Source organism: Vombatus ursinus, unplaced genomic scaffold, assembly GCF_900497805.2.
Source record: "Vombatus ursinus unplaced genomic scaffold, bare-nosed wombat genome assembly UNPS02014826.1, whole genome shotgun sequence".
Lineage (NCBI taxonomy): Eukaryota > Metazoa > Chordata > Mammalia > Diprotodontia > Vombatidae > Vombatus > Vombatus ursinus.
The window spans coordinates 6762324-6783944 of record NW_020954604.1 but is presented as its reverse complement, the minus strand read 5'-3'; the positions used below and the strand labels follow the sequence as shown (position 1 = coordinate 6783944).

General features: G+C 39.3%; 1 protein-coding gene across 2 annotated transcripts in view; it reads right to left on the bottom strand.

Annotated features, from left to right (window-relative positions):
- Nucleotides 1-21621, bottom strand: part of RCAN2 (regulator of calcineurin 2) — a 348645-nt gene that overhangs the window by 138741 nt on the left and 188283 nt on the right. Inside the window, exon 1 of one of the 2 annotated variants that reach the window (XM_027838274.1) lies at nucleotides 15260-15512. The exons of the other annotated variant lie outside the window; for it this stretch is intronic. Within the exon in view, the coding sequence (XP_027694075.1) occupies nucleotides 15260-15346 (87 nt within the window). The 5' untranslated portion in view covers nucleotides 15347-15512. Of the gene's footprint in view, nucleotides 1-15259; nucleotides 15513-21621 lie in introns of those variants that run through there. 2 annotated transcript variants of the gene reach the window in all.

Here is a 21621-nt window from a genome sequence, read left to right as displayed (position 1 = left end):
AGGTGGCTCAGTGGATAGAGTACAGAACCTGGAGCCAGAAAGACATCTTCCCGAGTCCCAATTTGGCCTTGGACACTTACTAGCTGTGAGACCCTGGGCAAGTCACTTCACCCTGTTTGCCTCAGTTTCCTCAGCTGTAAAATGAGCTGGAGAAGGAAATGGCAAACCACTCCAGTATCTTTGCCAAGAAAACCTCAAATGGGGTCACAGAGAGTCGGACACAACTGAAACAACTGAACAACAAAAATGTGCCAAGCATTGTGCTGAGTCCTGGAGACACGAAGAATGACAACAATATGATCCCTGCCCTCACATGCTGATGAGGGAGAAAATCTTTAAATAACTAGGTAAATGCAAGATATATATACAGAGTTGATGGAAGGTAACTCAGAGGGGAAGTCACTAACAGCTAGGGGACCAGAAAGACCCTCTTGCAGAAGGTGAGATTTGAGCTGGGTCTTGAAGGGAACCAGGAAAACCTAGAGGTGGAGGTGAAGTGATGAGGGACACCAGGGATGGGGGATAGTCAGTGCACAGGCTTGGAGATGCGGGTGGATGGAGTATTAAAGGAATAACAAGTGGCCAGTCTAGCTAGATCATGCCATGAAGTAAACTGTAAGACCACTGAAAAGGTATGTTGGTGGTGGTGAGTCATTTTCAGTTGTGTTTACTCTTCATGATCCCATTTGGGATTTTCTTGGGAAAGATACTGGAGTGGTTTGCCATTTCCTTCTCAGGCTCATTTTGCAGATGAGAAAACTGAGGCAAACAAGGTGAAGTGACTTGCCCAGGGTCACACAGCTAGTACGTGTCCAAAGCCATATTTGAACTCAGGAAAACGAGTCTTCTTGACTCCAAGCCTGGCCCTCTATCCACTGCAGCGCCATCTAGCTGTCCCTTGGAAAGGTAGGAGCTAGGTTACAATGAGCTTTAAATGCCAAATGAAGAAGCTTATATTTGATCCTAGAGCTAACAGAGGCCCTCAGGAACCCCCCCCCCCCGGAATAGGTTGGGTATGTTTTGACTCAAGCACTTTGTCAAAAGAAGTTATGAAATTCAAGCACTAACACTCCCCTCTCGCAGATTCCCTTCAGCAATATATAGTCTTAGAAAAGGGTCTGGGCATTAAGAGATTTGGCCCACACCAGTATGTGCCAGAAGCAGGCCTGGAACCACGGTCTCCCTGACGCTGGGCCATCTGCACTGCACCAAGTTCCTTTTCTTGAATTTCTTTTCATATGACAGTAGAGGGAAGGAACAAAGTGTGATGAGACCACTGTTTGGTTTTGTTTTTCAAGTCAGTGCAATTCAACCAACATTTATTGCACAGCCTATGAAGGGACCGTTAGTTACCGTTTTCTACTTGTATTAATGCTGAGCTTTGGTTTAAAAGGTGGGGGAGGGTTCAAACAGGTTCTTACCACTGCTCTTACTTGGAGGCAAGGGATGTTGTGCACAGAGCATTGACTTTGGTCTTGAAAGTTCTGGGTTCAGCCTGTTACAGCTATGTGGCTGTGCATGTCACTTAAATTTCCAGAACCTCAGTTTTCTTTGTAAAAGAGAAACAATAGAATTTGTATAAGTGATATTGCAAGTAAACTTAGGGATGGCTATTAGATCTAAACCTTGAAGGGCCCTAAGAAACTATCAAGTCCAATCCTCTCATTTTACAGATGTGGAAACCGAGCCACAGGCAGGGATGACTTGTACAAGGTCACACTGTTTGTATGCATCACAGTGTTTAAACCTAGGTCCCCACAGTGCTCTTTCCTAAATGTAATGAGGATCAAATAAGATTTGTTTGTGCATAAGCCATTTTGTAACCATAACGTGCAAATATAAATGTCAGTTTTTATTACTTGGAGCTGTTATTATGAGGGAGTGTAGTCACAGCTAACTGTGGGTACCTCCCAAAGCTCTATCCTGGGCCCTCATATTATTTTGTTTGGTGATGTCATTAGCTCTCAGGGATTCAATTATCATCTGTATGCAGATGCTTCTCAAATCAATCTATTCAGCCCTAACCTCTCTCCTGACCTCCAGCCTTTCATCTCCAACTGCCTATTGGATGTCTTAAATTGGATGTTGCGTTAACATGTTAAACTCAGCATCTCCAAAACTGAACTAGTATCCTTCCCCAAAAATCTTGCCCTCTTCCTAACTTACTATCCAGGGCTCCATCATTCTCCTTGTCACTCAGGCTTGAAACCAATGCACCATCCTTAACTCTTCTCTCTCTCTCTCTCTCTCTCTTTCTCTCTCTCTCTGTCTCTCATATATTCAATCAGTTGCCAGGGGCTGTTGTTTCTATCTTTGTAATCCCCCCTTTCTTTTACTAGACACTGCCACCACTCTGGTACAGATTCTCATCACCTCACATCTGGACTGCTCCTGTGTGGGCGCCCTGCCTCAAGTCTTTGCCCACCCCAGTCAACCTCCACTCAGTGGTCAAACTAATCTTCCTAGAGCACAGGTCTGACCATGTCACCCCTTCCTCTCCCCAGTGAACTCCATTGGCTCCCTATTACCTTCAAGATCAAATAAAAAAAAAACCCTCTGTTTGGCATCCAAATCTCTTCATAGCCTAGCTGCCTCCTACTTTTCCAGTCTTCTTATACCTTATTTACTCATTTCCACATACTTTGGGACCTGTGACATGGCCCTCCCTTTTGCTCGTTCCTCACATATGACATTCCATCTTCCACCTCCAAGCATTTCACTGGCCATCCCTCAAGCCTAGAATACTCTCTCTCTTCACCTCTGCCTCCTGGCTTCCCTGACTTGCTTCAGGAACCAGCTAAAATTACTTTTGCAAGAAGCCTTTCCAGATCCCCCTTAATGCTCACGACTTCCCTCTGTTAGTGATCTCCAATTTAGCCTGTAGAGATCTTAATACATAGTTATTTGCATCTTATCTCCCCATTAGTCTTTGAGCTCCTTGATAGTATGGACCAATTTTTGTCTTTCTTTGTATTCCCATTATGAAATACAGTAACTTGCACCTAGTAGACCCTTAATAAATATTTGTTGACTTGACTTGTTGCCTAGTGAAAAAATGCTAGCAGAATCTATATTCCCTGAGTTTCTGTTAAAATATGATAAAATGCCATTTTTAAATGGAATTCAATTTCAATGGAAATAGACACACAGCACTCGACATGAGTGCCTCTGTAATTCACACCAGTGCAAATGTCCTTGAAACACTGACATTCTTCCAGTAGTCCTAGTGGAATTTCTTATTTAATCACTAATCTGTCTTCCTGTCTGGGCTCAAAATGTCCCCAAGACACAGCTTAGATTTTTCCACTCATGGTGTATCTTTCTTCTGCCAACATTCCTCTCTTCCCTCCCTATAAAGGTATTTCTTCTTTCCTTTCTTCCTTCCTTCCTTCTTTCCCTCTCTTTCTCTCTTCTTCCTTCCTTTCTTCAATTCTTTTTTATTTTTTCTTTCTTTCTCTCTTTCTTTCTTTCTTTCTTTCTTTCTTTTTCTCTTTCTTCCTTCCTTTCTTTCTCTTTCCTTCCTTCTTTTCTTTCTTTCTCTTTCTTTCTTTCTTTCTGTTTCTTTTTTCCTTCTTCATTCCTCCCTCCGCGCATAGAATCAAAACTGTACTTTAGAGTCACTTAGTCATTTTACAGATGGGGAAACTGAAGCCACAAGAGATGAAGTGACTTATCTGAGGCCGCACAGTAAGGATGAAAGCTTTAGAAACTTAAGAATAAACAAAAAATGTCTTCCCTACCTTTGCAAGATTTTCTTAGAGAAAATTCCTAACTTTCATTTTCCCATAAACCCCTGCCTCAGTCCTGGACCATTATGGTGAGAAAGAATCAGAGATGGAAGAGAAAAGACAAGAGGGGACAGAGAAAAGAGAGAGGTTTTATAGGACTCTGGCATCGTTATCCAGAAAGCTAGGATTGAAATATCTTACGTAAATAGTCTTTTAATGATAAAGATACACTATAAAAGTATAGCAATATCACTTAACAGCAAGGGTAAGGGAGCTAACAATGAATATAGTGGACAGAGAGCTGGTCTTAGGGTCAACAAGAGACAGTCAGATGCTTCAAATGCCACCTTTGACATATACATCTAGGGCTCCAAGTTGCAGAGGAGGGGCTGACCTGAGGAAATTCCTCACTGGGAGCCCCCAACATCCATGAAATCAAAAAGCTGGTTTAAAAAAACATGCACACTTTCTTTTATTAAGAATATGTGAGGAATGGGGCAGTCTGGTTAATTTACTATCTTGGTGGTAATAATCACAGGAGTTGTCATAGGAGTGGGAATATCTGACACTTGTACAGTGGTTTAAGGTTTACAAAATTCTTTATATAGCAGGAAGAGAATCTCAAGAACACCACCCTACCTAGTACCTCTTCTTTGGTCACCCTCTTGACTTCTTCCCATAATTCCAGGACAAGACTAACACTGGCACTTCAAGAACTCTAGGTGGTCTGTCTACCTGACAGGCAAATACCTCACCTGCCATGTTTCCATGACAATAAATTCTTGGGCAGGGGAAGCCTGGGTTATATATACGTTATCTCACATGAGCCTTAAAACAACTCTGTAAGGAATTATAGGTATTGCAATTCCCATTTTACAAAGGAGGAGACTGAGGCTCAGAGAGATACAATATCTTGCTAACAGTTGCAGACTTTGGAAAAGTCTGAACTGGGATGCTGAGTATGACATATGGATATGATGAAAAATATGACAGGGGATATTGGAACTAGTTTGAACCAACTCTTGAGAACCTCCTCAGAAACTGGAAAACCCTACGAATAAAGGCTTAATTTATTGCTTTGTTGATTTCTAGACTTAATAAAGTGATGGAGAAACTGTTAGTAATTAAGATGAAATTTAAATGTGTGTTGTTTCTACATTTTTAGGGGGAAGAACTAGTTATTAAACATTTAGCAGCACACTGCTAATATATGGAAGATTGGTTTGAAGTTGGATCATTTTTGTGTTGTGTTTTTAATCAATCCCTGATATAAGCTTGTGTAGCTGTCAAAGGATCATGGCTCTGGAGTTGGAAGAAACCTTGGAGGTCCTCTAGTCCAAATCCTCACTTTCTGAAGCTCCAGAAAGATTAGGCTACTCACCCAAAGTAATCTGTGTACTTCTCATAACTGCTGAATATAGAGTGTGCAAAGGAAAGAAACTCCAAGTGTGATTCTATGAACTGACCTGGGTTTTGGTTTTCAGATAAAAGGAATGTATCGTATTGAGCAGCTCCATGGTATGGATTTACTTAAATAACAAGTGGAAAAACATTACACATGAGTCAGTAATACAATACAGTTGTCAACAACAATAAAAATTAATAAGTTTCTTCCTTCTCCAATGTACTCTCTCCACAGCTGCCAAAGCAATAATCTTAAAACATATTTTAACCATGTTACCCTAATTGTTCAAAAAGCTCCAGAGCTCCTTATTACCTCTAGGATAAAACAGGATAAAAAAATCTTCTGTTTGGTATTTAAAACCCTTCACCATGTAGCTGCAGCCTAGATTTCCAAGATTATTTACACATTATTGCTCTTCATTCATTCTGTGGATGACCCAGCCAAACTGGCCTTCTTACTGTTTCTCATTCATGACATTTCATCCCTTACTTCTCTGTGTTTGAAATAGGCTAAACATTATTCCTGGAGTGCATTTCTTCCTCACCTCCACCTCTCATCATCTTTAGCTTCCTTCAAATTTCTGATAAAATACCATTTCTCATTCAAGACCTTTCCTTATCCTCTCAAAATACTACTGTTCCACCCCAAATTTACCTTGGATTAATTTTGTTCATATTTTATATTTAGAAATATAACTTATTTTGTTCATATTTTATATTTATATTTGTTCATGTTTTATATTTAGAAATATAACTTATTTTGTTCATATTTTGTATTTATATTTAGTTCATATTTTATACTAATAATTCATATAAATTATGAAATAGAAATATTTTATTTGCAAAGCATATCTATTTTATAAATATAAAATATAAGTACTTTCTATTTCTAAATAATATCAATTTAAAAATATAAATATATTTATAATCATATCAATTTCATAAATTATAAGATACAAATATTTTATATTTATAAATTATATCAACTTTATAAATTACAAAATAGAAATATTTTATATTTATATATCGTGTTCTTTCTCTTAATAGAATGTAAGCTCCTTGAGGGCAGGCACCCTTTCCTTTTTGTCTTTGGACAATGTTACAATAATACAAATAAACCAAATATAATTGAATTTTCATAAAGAATTTGCCAGTTTCTCATTGTTTTAATGGGGACACAATAGAGAAATGTGGGTTGGATAGTAGTATAGTTCAATGGCCTGGGACCAATTGAATGACTGATCTCAAAGAGTGGTGATGAACAAATCAGTATCAAGAAAGGTACCAGTGAAATGCCATGGCTCTGTGTCCTTGGCTCTTCTTACATTGACCATTTTTACGAATGATTTGGTATAGAAGGAGGCCTGCCTCAAATTCTCTCATAATCCAATACTACAGGGGTTAACTTATATAGAAAATGGAAACAGAATTCCCAAAGATTTCAGGGTACATAACAGGTTCTGTTAAAAAAAAAAGGCCTGAGAGTTTTAGTAATGAGTCAATGGTATGATGTGACAGTCTGAAAAAAAAAAGTTAATTTTCAATTTGCATTAAAAGAAGTCTTGTGTCCAATATTTGAGAAGTGATAACACTGTTGTGCTCAGGTCAGACCTTATCACATTATTGCATCCAGTTCTGTGCATCACATTGTACCAAGCCAGAGACTATCCAAAGGAATGGCAACTTGAATAATAAGAGGACACAACTATGCCACGAGGGGATCATTTGAAGAAAATGGGAGTTGTTCATTCTAGAGAAAAGAAGACTTGGGTAGAACATGATAGATATATTCAAGTATTTGAAGAGCTGTCATGTGGAAGAAGGATTAGTCTTTTTTCCATTTGGTCTCAGAGGGCAAAGTAGGAATGGACATTATTTGTGGAGGCCAATTTCAGCTCAATACCAGGGATATCTTTCTAATAATCAGAAGGTTCAAAAGATTGAATAGGTTGCCTAAGAATTAATGAGTTCCCTATCACTAGAGGTATTCATTTGGAACCTAGATGATTACTTAAGTATTCCTGATGTTGTAAAGGGGATTCCTGCACAGGTTGAGATTTGACCAGAGGACCTTTGAGGTTCTTTTCACTCCTTGGATTCTATGAGACTCAGAAAAATGAAGTGTCCAAGATCATGGCATATCAATGATGTAGACAGGACTCCAACTTGAATCTTCAAGTACTTTTTTGATTATACCATGTTGTCTCTCCTTCTCTTCTCCATCCTAAAAAATCCCATTTCCTTCCTGGTTTCTCTCTTGGGTTTTGGTTTCTTTCTTTTGTGCTCTCTCTAATTAATCTACAACACTAAAGCCTACAAGGAACATGGTTGTAAGACCATAATACTAAAGATCTATTCCAGTTTCCATGAGGGCTTCTTCATACTACATTCCTGTTTACTCACACTGTAACATAAAGTTTTCTATATAAGACAACTAAGCTATAATAATATCTATATTTTCATGTAACACTCAAAAGCATTTTTCCTCATCTACTAGGTAATAAGCATTGTGCAAGAAACATTGTCCAAAGACAAAAAGGAAAGGGTGCCTGCCCTCAAGGAGCTTACATTCTATTAAGAGAAAGAACACGATATATAAATATAAAATATTTCTATTTTGTAATTTATAAAGTTGATATAATTTATAAATATAAAATATTTGTATCTTATAATTTATGAAATTGATATGATTATAAATATATTTATATTTTTAAATTGATATTATTTAGAAATAGAAAGTACTTATATTTTATATTTATAAAATAGATATGCTTTGCAAATAAAATATTTCTATTTCATAATTTATATGAATTATTAGTATAAAATATGAACTAAATATAAATACAAATATTATTCAATTATATTTGGTCAATTATGTTTCTCAGACCTATCAGACCAATTACTTTGTCAAAAAAGGAAATTAAGTTAATCTGGGATGATTTGTTCTTGATGAAGCCATACTATCTCTTAGTCTTACTCTTTTCTTGTGTAAAGTGCTCACAAACCATCCCTCTAATATGTCAATCTAGAATTGTGCCAGTAAGTCATTATTCCAGTCAGCTAGTAGCTGACCAGCTTGAATTTTAAAGTATCCATCTCTTTCCCCATTTGAAACTGGCAACAATACAGTTTTCCCTTCCACATCATGACTTTACTCATCGTGGTTTTGATATATTGTGGACTGGCATAAGAAATTAAATGGGAATTTTGGGGGAGTTTTGCAGAAGCCAGAGATGACATGCAAAGGCCTGCAGACAACACAGAAAAAGTTTAGAAACTCAGAAATGCATAAAATATATGTATAGTATTATATAATATCAATATATTTAATCTTTTAATACCATAAAAATTCAGATTTCTTCTCCAGTATGAAAGGAGGGCCAAAAAGTTTTGTGTGGATTTTCCAGATCAAGGGTGTGCCATACCCCTAACCCACCTGATATTGAAGGGATAACTGTGTTTTCTTATCTTCAGTCCTGCAGCACTTCTCTCAATCTCCATAGAAAAGTACCACAGAGGAGCACCTCCTTCACTTTTTTTAAAGATTACTTCCAGTGGCTGTGATTCAATCTCTTTCAATATGGGGGATGTAGTTTGTCTTGTCTGGTGACTTGAACTCATTGAGGGCAGCTAACATGCTCTTTGCCTTCTTATCACATATTTCATGCCTTGTTGTTGTTTGTCTTTCATTCTCAAAGAGGACCATGACATCAGGAAGGTGATGTCATGACTTGCAAGTGAATTGGATTTAAGTGAAAGAGGGCTGTGCAAAGTCACTAGCCTCACTTTCACCTCTGCAGTCATCTGGGTTCAGTGGCAAGATATATAGATCAGGATGACTGGAGATGGTCCCAATGTAGTGGAAGACTGGTCTTTTTAAGCTAAGGTCTTTCCAAGTTCTCAGTTTGACTGAGGCAACACCCATTTAGTGATTAAGGTTAGGTAAGAAATGTGCCAAGGAAGGACACCTTTTACCTAATTAAAAAAAATCAACCTGGGAAGGGAAGACCTTCAGGGTCTCTGGCCACAACAGAAGCAATTGCTATTTATATTCACTCAGAGCCATCAGGGCCCAAACAATGACCACCAAGTGGGGCTTGGGTTGGGACCTATTGTAGGCCAGTCAACGAGAGCCAGAGTGAATTGGGTGTAAGGCATGGTCTTTAAGAAAGTAACCCCTGAACCCCAAGATCTCTTGCTAGATTTCAGCCATCAAAATTTATATTCCTTTGGGCAGAGCATCAGCAAGTAAGGGTGTGAAACCCTATGTGGACAGAGGGAGAAGAGGGAAGGGAAAGGGAGGGGAGAGGAGGACAGGAGGATGGAAGGAAGGAAGGAAGGAAGGAAGGAAGGAAGGAAGGAAGGAAGGAGCTCTCTTATCCAACTGGAACTTGCCAGTTGGGTCCCCAGTTGCTGTTTGTCCTTCATTCTTGAAGATGACCATGACATCAGGGAGATGATGCCATGATTTGCAAGTGAATTGGATTTAAGTGAGGCAGGGCTATGCAAAGTCACCAGCCTCAATTTCTCCTCCAGAGCCATCTAAGCCTAGTGGCAAGATATAGATCAGGATGACTAAAGATGGCCCCATTTCCCACTTTAATTAATTAAGCTAATTAATTATTAATTAAATTAATTTCTTGCTTAATGACTTCCTCTCAAGATCAGTGATTGTGTCTTTTCTTTGATTTTCCTCCTGCCCTCAACACAATTAAAAACTCTTTCATTTATTTATTTACTTATTTTGGATCCTTACATGTTACTGAACACCTCAGTATTTCTGGCATCTATTATGCCATCTATCTTCTACTTCCTGCCCTTGCCGCTTCTGAACATGTTATTATAAAATGCCAACTGATCAGTGAGCTCCTGGTACAGCCACATTATTCTTCTGCATCAAAATAATTAGTGTCTATTTCATCAGCATTTCATTCTCAAATGATGAGCAGAATGACTTTAGAAAAACCTGGAAAAATTTAAATGAACTGAATCAAAGTGAAGTGAGCAGAACCAGGAGAACCCTGTACACAGTAACAGTAAGATAGTATGATGATCAACTGTGAATGACTTAGCTATTCTCAGAAATACATGAATCCAAGACAATTCCAAAGTGTTGAGATTTCATGATGTATTGTGGTAGAACCCTCTCAAAGAATTCAGAGTCAGACCACCTCTAATCCAAGTATAGGCAATTATTGAGATTTACCCCTTTCATAAAGTGGGCTAAGTTCCAAGAGGAACCAACATCTTTAGTGAAAGCAAGACAGATTTTTGTATGCAATTACGTGACAGAAATTATGACTATTAAAAAGGCAGGAAGGGTTTTTTAAGGGATTAGGGGAAGGGGTCCCAGCCTCAGTGGAACTGCACCTATGATTACGCACAATGGAAACAGAAAAAACCTGTATGTACATATGATAATGATATTATAATAAGCCTCTCTACGTCATAAGTCCCCTAAAGGAGAGTTTTTGCTATTACTGCGCAGGTGCCTACTTAGGGAAAGTCCCTTCTATTGTTTTGGGGTCTATATCCTGCTTGGGCATCCTGGTGGTGCTGCTTTCTGATTGATTGACTATTGTGGTCCTGTCTGAGATTAGATGGATGGGGTTGTGGTTGTGTGCAAGGACACACCTGCTGTTTCTGTGGGAAATATGAGAAATGGGTCTGGGGGCAGTGGCTAGCTAGAGGCAGTGGCTGGGATCCCATCACGTGGACATGCCTGCTGTTTCGGTGAGAAATATGAGTTCATGGACACACCTATTGTTGAGCAGTGAGGTATATATGAAGAAGTTATGGTATTGAGTTGAGGAGGTGGTAGCTAGGTAGGGGCAGCGGCTATATTGAGTCTGAGGGCCTGTGGTATGGTTAAAGCCAGATTGTGTGGTTAAATCAGGACATACCTACTGGTCAGTGGGGCCCATAAGGAAGTTAGAATATTGGGGCTGGGGCAGCTTTATTAGGATTCCATCAAAAGGACTCAACGATGAAAAATGTGATCTACCTCCAGAGAAATAACTGATGGGGACTGAATGCAGATAGATTGCACAATATCTTTCTTTTTATTTTTATGGGTTTTTTGGGAGGGACTCTAAGTTTTCTTTCACAACATGACTAATATGGAAATATGTTTTGCACATGTATAACCTATTTCAAATTGCTTACCATCTCAGGGAGTGGGAGAAGGAGGAAGAAAGGGAGAGAATTTGGAACTCTAAATTTAAAAAAAATGAATATTGAAAATTATTTTTAGATGTAACTAAGGGAAAATATATTTTATAAAAAAGAATTTCCTTCTCAAAGTTACTTCATGCCTCTTGAGATAAATTCCTCTCCACAATCACAGTGCACTTGATTCTGCCGATCTTTTCTTCCTCCAAACTCTTTGAAATACATTACCTCACAATCCTGGCTGCACAACAAACTATGCTAGACTGAGATGGTACTTCTTGATTATACCTAGCAGATTATGTCTCGGTACCCCATAGTAGGGATTTGTTCCTTTCTTCCTATGGTGACCAGTACTAGATGTTGTCTCTCCTTGTAGTACATGTAGATATACTTTTCACAAAAGGATAAACTTCAAAGATTCCATGATATGTCTCTGACATCAACTATGTCTTTCTACAAAGAATTTATGACAGCAGATGGCAGATATTGTGAGGAGGGTATATGTGGAGGACAATGGGAGGCTGGTGCCTGGAAATCTTGTTAAATAAATTTAATGAGCATTTATTAAGTACCTACTATATGCCAGTCATTGTGCTAGGCACTGAGAATATAAAGACAAAAATAAAAAGAGCCCTTGCTTTCAAAGAGCTTACATTCTACTAAAAAGGAAAGGAGGGAATTATTTCTTTCCCCCTCAAAACTAGAGTAAGAGAAATGTGTAATGGAGTAAACAGTAGATAAATTATTTGATAATAATCAAAATATCTACTACTATAAATAAATTACAGGACAGTTATTAATCTGTATTGGTGGAGGGGGTGGTGGTGGCTGGGTTTTCTTCCCAGAAGCTACCTATCCCCAATGAAATCACAGGTCTAGACAAAGGAAGGGCAGGAGTACCCTTTCTGAAATTTTCCTTTGTGTTCCAGAATTTAAATGCATTTAAATTGTGTTAATTTAAACTGCATTAATTTAGTTTACTTTATCAGTGTCATCAGCAACATTGCCATTGCCTGCTGACTTTCAAGTACATCTATGGTGTGTCTATCTACATTGCTATATTTTCCCACAAAGCCATTACAAAATACAAGACTGAGCATAAACACAAAGAGAACATTTTTTAAAAGCAAGCGTCTGAGGTTAGAGGCCAGTTTTTGTTTATTTGTGGGGAAAGACTGTCAGCCCTACAGCAAAAAATGTATGATGCTCTGCAAGTGAGGAAATGCCACTATCCTAACAAATGCACAGAAACAAATTTCTTGTAACATTACAGATCCATGGGCTGGGGTTAGATGGAATGTCTGGAAAGCAAGATGTATAAGACCCTCTACCATCTGAGCCTAGCCTATATCATACACAATGAGCCTTACTTAGGTGAACACTGTGCTCCACCTAGACTCATCTACTCACTCTCCATCCCACTCTCCTTAAGCTTTCCCACTTTGCCCCTGGGTGGAATACCCTCCCTCTCTCCCTATAAAAATCAGATCCATCCAATATCTTTCAGGAAGCTTTCTCCAACTTCTCTAGTTAGAAATGATCTCTTATCTCTTCTGAAATTCTCTGAACTCTCATAATCTTTATTTCTATACCATTTGCATAGTAAGCATTGAATAAATGAGTTTTCTTTCATTCATTCATTCTGCAATTCATTCATTCTGCAATTCAATTCACTGTACCCGGCCACCACCACCCCCTCCACCATGTACCTGGCACATAGTAGGTGCTTAGTAAATTCTTGCTGATTGACTCAACAGACATTTATGTAACGGCTTTAGATGTTACCAATATAAATAAGGTATGATCTCTGCCTTCATAGATCTTATAAACTTATAGGGGGACAAAATACATACACCTATAGTCATAGGCATTAACAGAACATGGGCATACCCAGCCCATCCTCTATGAATTCCTATATGTATAACAGAATGCAAAACAGAATATAATAAATACATTATAGAGGTAAAAACAGAAAACCACTATATAGGACTGAAGAGGGTTAGGGTTAGGGTGTCATCTTTTCACGGAAGTATGTCCTTTTTTTTCAACTAAAATGTAAGCTCTTGGCATACCAGAATTAGACCTTATCCTTCTCTATATCACCCCACTGTGCCTTGCACATAGTAGGGGCTCAGTGACTAATGATGCTTATGATCTGAATTCCTGTGATCACATTTCAGAAAAACATGATGGGAAAAAATGCAATGACCTTCCCATATCAGGTGGAAAACTGGCAATGCATTGTCTAAAATACCGTATGGCTCTATGGCACAATGTTGGCTCTTGTTTCACAATTATAAATATACATCTCTCTGCACCAATAATTCCTGGAAGACATAACTTCACTCTTTCATTATTCCTACTACCTGTGTTGGTTTCACACCGTGATGATGAGTAGAGCTTTCAGTAAGGAGGCATCTTCTAGAAAGGGTATATGAATGCTGATTGACCTCACACGCACATCTAAACCAGTGCACATGATTCAATTCAACTCAACCAACATGAAAATAAACATTTCTTCTGTACAGACCACTGGGCTTTAACATGGGCTCTGACTTATTGGTACTACTTTATAGAGTAGACACTGGAAATTTGCCATGATGCTTGCCTAAAAATAAGCAGGCAGGTGTGACCAACCCAATCCTGGAGTCCAGTTTGAAACTGTTTTGAAGCAGTTATGTTGGACAAATGACATCCTTGAGTGACGTGGCCTCCTGCTGGTAATTTACAAGCCCCTGCCCATAAGACATTGTGTCTCACCTGCATACACAGCAACAAGGAAATTAACTCTTGCTCTTAAGCAAAGATTGACGCTTTGGGGGGAAATGATGATACAATCCAATTCCCCCTTTCTTCCTCCTAATCATCTACAACTCTTGATTTTTTTTTGTTAAAATATCTTTATCAACGTTTTAAAGAAGATGCTATTTTGCTCATTCTGAAGCTTAGCTGCCTTAGCCCTATATGAGAAGAGTAATTAAAATTTCCTTTGCCATGACAGTGGATTCTTTCCATCAAAGAAAACCAAATGCTGAAGATAATTGATTTCATCAGAGTACAGTTATCCATGGCAATGACACTACAACTGCAGCTATCAGTAAGGACTAACAGAAAATGTTAAGTTTAAAAAACTGGTTCTGATTTTTCCACCCTACCCTATTTGTTACTGAACTGCCCAAACAAACTTTCTTCATGGGTGTCTGCACCATCACAAAATAACCTGTTTCTTTACCTTTAAGAAACGCCTAGACAAATAGCAGGGAACTTAGTTTGGGTTGTTTGTTTGTTTTAGAAAAGATCATGACGATTATAACTGCCCCATGCAGCTCCTCTGTGTTTGCTCAATTTAGGGAGCATCTCCCAAAACATTTAAATGGAATAAATGACAAGGGAGCTATTCTGTCATCACATTGGACTATCTTGGTCTTGATGTTTGCTGGGCACGTTTTCTTTAACTATTTAAGATTCTAGCTCCTCTTAGAACTAAGACTAATCTTTTTTAATTGACAGATAAAAGGAGAGGAAATGAACATGTAGCTATAATGAAAAAGGCTCCTGCAATATGGAATAATCAAAGAGATGCTGGCGGCTGACCTTTCCTGCATTAAAGGAAAAAAGAAAAAAAAAAAGATTCACGGGGCATCTTCTCATCTAACTTGTAGTTCAGACACTCAAGCACTGCATGTATTTCTTATGCAGACCACTATCACATCTCTCCTCTGTTTTTAAACTACTAAAGAAACTCTTATTTTCTTAAGTTAAAAGGTTTTTCAAAGCAACATCAGTGATAACCAAGAAAAAGGAGGAGGAGGAGGAGAAAGAGAAGAAAAAGAGAAGGTGAAGGAAGGGAAAGAAGAAGAAAGGAAGGAGGAGGAAGGGAAAGAGAAGAAGAGAAGGAAAAGAGGAGGAGAAAGGGAAGGATGAAGAGAAAGAGAAGAGGGGTTGCAAGTGCATACCTTAACCTCCTGGTTGGTAAAAATCTCCACATCCACCACACAGGCAACCAGAGTGGAGACATCACAGTCCATGCTCCGGGCTGGCATTCCCCACTCTTTGTATTTAAAAAAGAAAAAAAAAATAGAACTCAGCAGCTTTGGAGTTTTCAGTTATGTGAAAAGCCTCCAATTAAGAATCTCCACTGAAAAGTGGGCAGTGGTGTGTTCTTCTTGGAGCCAGGAGGCAGGACCTCTTTGCACTCAGAGCTGCCTCTGCCTGGTATACCCTTGCAACTGAGCAGGCACAGCCGAGAAACAGCCCTCGTCCCTCTCGCATGGCAATGACATCACCACAAAGACTGACATAAGCTAAATCTACTTTTTTTTTTCTCCCCCTCCACAAGCCTTTTATCTCCAGGCAGTGCAGTGGAGCAAATTGAACATGATTATGTGCTAAATCTGAACTTGGACTAAATCAATTCGGGCAACGTTCACTGGGAACTGAGTCATAGCTGTTGTTTCTGCCGAATGCTTATGTTTGCAAAAAAAAAAAAAAAAAAGGAGGGGATATTGACATCCGAGGTTTTGCTCTGTTGGGGGAAATAATTCTGCAGTTAAATATGGTGAGGGGAAGGTTTGCAGATTTCTTCCCCCCACCCCACTGCAATACTAGCATGAGATTGAGGCATTTTGAAAATCGCTGGGCTTATGTTAATTGCCTGATGCCCATCAGCGGAACGCACACGTCCTGTGCATCCGAATGCACGCAGGGTATAAGAATGGAACTTCATCCTTAAAGGGGCTGCACATGACTGGCCATCAGTCACTTAGGTAGCGTGAGAGGAGAAGGAGATAATTGCAGGTTGGCTAAATGGTCTCAGAGGAGCGTCAGGGCAAGCTGGGGACTTTAAAAGCTCTCTTCCTTGTTCAGACATCCAAGCAATCACCAAGGTCACTCTAAACAAAAATGGGCCATGTGCAGGAGGTTACAAACAAAACATGCATCTATTTCTCTTGGGGGGAGGGGAAGGGCAGATGGTAGGATATAATGGGAGCAGCACATTGACATAGATCAGTATAAGGGACCTGGGTCTGTCTTTTGCTTTAGCCACAGGCATCCCTTCCTCTGCCACAGGCATCCCTTCCTCTGCCCCTGGTTCTTGAGAGAGATAACACCGACCAGTAGGGGTGGGCAGAGGAAACATTGAGAATTGGCTTTCATTTAGACATTAACTGAAAATTCCATTAGTATTCACCAAATATTAGGGCATTTTCTAACTAGAGGAGACATTGGAAATCATCCTCTAGATTAACACCCTCCTAATTTTACATAAAAGTAAATAAATACCAAAAAGTGAAAATGACTTCTCCAAGGTCACACAATGAGTTCCAAACAGAACTAGGACTAGAACCCAGGTGACCTGTCTCCTAGTCTAGTGCTCTTTCTATAATACCACATACCCTCTAATACTTTAATACTCTAATAGCTTTTTACCTATAGTTGTTCCTATCCCATTGGCTTGGGGATATATAGGCTAATAATTGCAAAATATTATTTATCATTTTGAGGCAGTTGGGTAGTCCAGTGGATGGAAGACTGGGCCTGGAATCAGAGAGACCTGAGCTCAAATGCAGCCTCAGACACAGACACACTAGCTGTGTGACTCTGGGCAAAGCATTTAACCCTGTTTGCCTCAGTTTCCTTATCTGTAAAATGAGCTGGAGAAGGAAATGGCAAACCACTCCAGCATCTTCACCAAGAAAACCCCAAAATGGGGTCACAAAGAGAAATGACTGAAACACAATAGGATTTATCATTTAATCACTAGAACTCATGAAAGGATTATAGAGGAAGTGTGGCTCAGTGGATAAAAGTTAGCATTTATATATCACTTTAAGGTTTGAACATAGATAGATAGATAGATAGATGTCACTTTAGATATATATAATTGTAAGGTTTAAATAGTGATTGATATCTATCGACCACTATTATATACATGATAGATATATTTCTACATATAGATATATATCTATCACTATTCAAACCTTAAAGATGTGTGCGTGTGTGTGTGTGTGTGTATGTGTAAGTTAGTCATTTGACTGTCACCATAACTTTGGCTGTGAGGTAGGCAATATTATTACCCTCATTTTACAAATGAGGAAATGGATGCTGAGAGAGATTAAGTGACAAGGAGGGATAGGATCTTTGCTCTGACACTAATGAAGTATGTGACACTGGGAAAGGGATGCAAATAAGCAATTACATAGTGCTTATTATGTGCTAGGCACTTCACTAAGCAATTTTTTTTAAATTAAAAAAATTAAATTATTAATATATATTTTTTAAAAATGTAAAACAATTTTGTAAAGTATTATCCTCACAAAATATTGAAAGAAACCTGATACAAGTGCTATTATTATCTCCATTTTCAGCTGAGGAAACTGAGGCAAACAGAGGTTAAGTGACTTGCCCAAGGTCACACAGCTAGTAAGAGTCTGAGGTCATATTTGAACTCAGGTCTTCCTGACACCAGGCCCAGTGCTCTATCCACTGCACCACCTAGATGCTCAGAAATGATAAATAAGATGAGTGAGACATGACTCAAACCCACGTCTTCCTGTCTCCAAGTTGAATACTCTATCCACCTGGCTCTCTAGCTGCCTAACTGGATAAAGTGTTGGACCTGAATAAAGTATAACGATCTAGGTTTAAATTTAGGATCTGGTACTTCTTATCAGTGTTACTTGGGCAAGACATTTAATCTCTCTAGGCCTTGATTTCCTCTTCTCTAAAATAAAGAGGCTAGACTAAAGGACCACTAGGGTTTCTGCCAGTTCTAGGTTAATGCTCCTGGGATATCCTCCTGAAGAGCAAGCATAGAGAACACAGATATTTCCATAATCCTTTGTCCAAACGAATGTCAGGACAAAGGGCTCCAATTTTACCTGCAAAAGATAATTGTGATATTTCTAGATATATTTTTGTTGTCATTCTTGTTTTTTGAGCAACATTTGAACATTCAGCGTTCCCATCCTTCAAGGAATCATAAGCATCAAATTTAATCCACCGGGCAAACAACAAATGTATTTTGAGCATTTCGTGTAGGTAGGGTGCTGTGACAGGCTTACGAGGGATACAGAGAAGTGACATCTCTTGTTTCATTCCCTTATCTCCACACACAGCCATCACCCCTTTCTAAGGCTTTCATCCCCCTCTATCTGGACTACTACAACAGCCTCCTAAATGGTTTCCCTGACTCATCTCTCCTTCTCCGATGCATTCTCCACACAGTTATCAAAGTGATTTTACTGAAAGTCTGACAACCTCCTCTCCCCTTACTCCTAATAAACTCCCTTGGATGGTTAGGAACACATACAAACTCTTCTGGATCACATTCAAAGCCCTTCATAGCTTGGCTTCAACCCAGCTACCTATCCAGACTTATTGGCCTTCTTGCTGTGTCTTTCACAAAACACCTTATTTCTCACCTCCACGCCTTTGAAAAGTCTGTCTCTTTGGTCCAGAATGCACTCCTTCTTCACCGCTACCTCTTAGGATCCCCAATTTTCTCCAAAGCTCAGCTTAAAAATCCACCTTTACATGAGACTTTTTCCTAATTCCCCCAGTTACTAACGCTTTCCCCACTCCCAACGTCAATGCCTCCACTCCTGGCCAAAAAACCTTCTATTGGCTTTGTACGTGCTTTTCTCCTTTAGAATCTAAAGGTTCTGAGGTCTGTTTCATTTTTGTCCTTGTATCACCAGCATCTGACACTGTGTCTGGTATGAAGTAGGGGCTTTTAAAAATGCTTGTTTATTGGTTGATTGAAAAGGTATAGTTTGGGTCTAGTTGGGGATCATTTGAATATAAAAATATACAAGGTATCCCAAAATCTTAGTGCCGTTCTAAGCTTTAAGTCTCTAATGCTAGTATCAGGAAGTCGCAATATTTAACTTGTAAAAAATTGTATGATCATGAGTAATACAAGATGTAAATAAATAAATACTGTATATGCCTGACAATTTGAGGAGTGCGCACTGAGAACTAGGAGGATTAGGAAAGGCTTCCCATAGAGAGTAGCCAGCTAGGGATTCTAAGATGCAGAAGTGATGGGAGTGAACATTCCGGGGATGTGCTAGTAAAATCATGGAGTGTACAGCGTGTAGGTCGGTTCGACGGGAACATAGAATGGCTGAAGGGGAATAATGTGTAATAATGCAAAGGTTAAACTAGAGCCCAGTTGCTAAGGGCTCTTCTGCCGAGATGAGGAGTCTGAATTTTATCCTAGGCAATAGGGAGCCCCTGAAGGTTAATGAGCAGGGGAGTCGCATTGACAGATCTGTCCTTTAGGAAGATTATTTTCGCAGCCGTTTGGAGGGAAGATGGATTGGAGGGGGGAGACACACAAATTCTTTCACATTAAGGTATAAATGACTGGAAAGGTTTAGTGTTACTCTGGAAGTTATTTTTATCAGAGGTCAAAGGCAATCCAACTTTAATACTGGACTTCTAGGCATCAACAGGGAAAATGGGGAACTTCCCAGGGCCTCCAGTCTCAGAAGCAGCAGCAACTATATCTTTGCTGATTAATTGGTAACATTATTTTCCATTGCCATTACCTGGTTTTTTAAAGGCATAATGCAGAGGCAGCATGAAATAGTAGAACCCAAAGAGTTGGGCTCTGAGTCAGGAAGAACTGAGTTCAAATGCTGCCCTCTGCATAAATTGGCCGTGTGACACTGAGCAAGTCACCAGTACTCTCAGGCAATTGTCTAAGGCTGTAAACTGTAGAATAGGTGTGGTTCTGTACTAAGAATGTCTAATCATAGGTCAGATTAACAACCAAAAATAAATAACCATAAACAACCCACAAAAGCAGTATAATTTTTTTTTTTCCTTCCTTTCCCACACTTGTACAGGAATCCTTCAGGGATCAAACTACTTCCTCACCCATTATCAGTTATTAGCCCCTTGGCATGAATTAACCTATCATATCTACCCAAGGAACAATCATTCCCCCTTAACTGTGTGCCTTCCCTCTGAGACTAGCCCTAAATTATTCTGTCTATATCGTGTTTGTACATAGTTGTTTTCATGTTGTCTCCCCCATTAGATTTTGAGCTCCTTGAGAACAGGGACTGTTTTTCCACCCTTCTTTGTAACCTTAGGGCTAAACACAGGGGTGGGGAACCTTCTGACCTCAAGACTACATCTGGCCCTCTAGGTCCTCAAGTGCGGCCCTTTAAATGAATCCAAACTTCACAGAACAAATCCCCTGAATAGAAGGATTTGCTCTGTAAAACCTGGACTCAGTCAAAAGGCTGCACCCAAGACCTAGAAGGCCACTTGTGGTCTTGAGGCTGCAGGTTCCCTACCCCTGGCTTAGCACAAAGCCTGGCATACTTAATATGCTTAATAAATGTTAACTGACTGACTGAGGGAGTTTTAGTGTAATGTACTTATCACTGGTTTAGGACTCAAGAGCCTTGGATTCTAGTTCTGCTGCTAACTCATGACATGGTCTTAACCTCTTAGACTTAACTTCTGTAAGGTGTAATTTACCTTACGTGTAAAATGGTAGAGTTGGATTAAATGTTGGGTATGATGGGAGCAGCTTTTCCCTGATGAAGCTCCTTTCCTTCCACACACCATATGATCACCTAAAAGAAGTCAAAATTTGCCCTCAGGACTTGATTGACCCAGCTTCCTAGATGCAATTTCCTGATAATCTAAGGGCAGGAGTGTACTGGTAAATATTTAACAATCAGCTCTCCTAAAAAAAGGGGGGGGGGAAGTACCCACAACCCACTTTTAAGCTTAATCTGTATTGTGAACATTTTATCCATCACTTACTTAATTCTAGACAATAAGCAAAACAATAAATCAAGCCCTAATTTGTAATCTTTCCCAGTTTCCAAGGTGTAAATGCTCACACTGAACATTTAACAATCAGATCTCCCAAGCTGATAGGAGATGATTCTAATATGCCCCTGTATAAAGGCATAAAAAAATCCTAGCCAGGGGGAAGCTAGCCCTCTCAGATTTAGTAGGTAGCTAAGAACACAGATGAGGCAGGTAGTAGCTCAGTGGGTGGTGTACTAGACCTAGAGTTAGGAAGATCTGAGTTCAAATCCAGCCTCAGATACTCCCTAGTTATGTGACCTTAGGCAAGTCACTTAACCTCTGACTGCCTGACAAAATGGATCCACTGGAGAAAGAAATGGAAAACCACTCCAAGATCTTTGCCAAGAAAACCCCAAAGGGGGTTACAGAGTCCAAAATGACTCAACAATGTTTACACCTTGGACGCTGGGCAAATGCTACAAATTGGGGCTTGGTCTATTGTTTTGTAGATTGTTGAGACTTAAGAAAGGAATGAAGA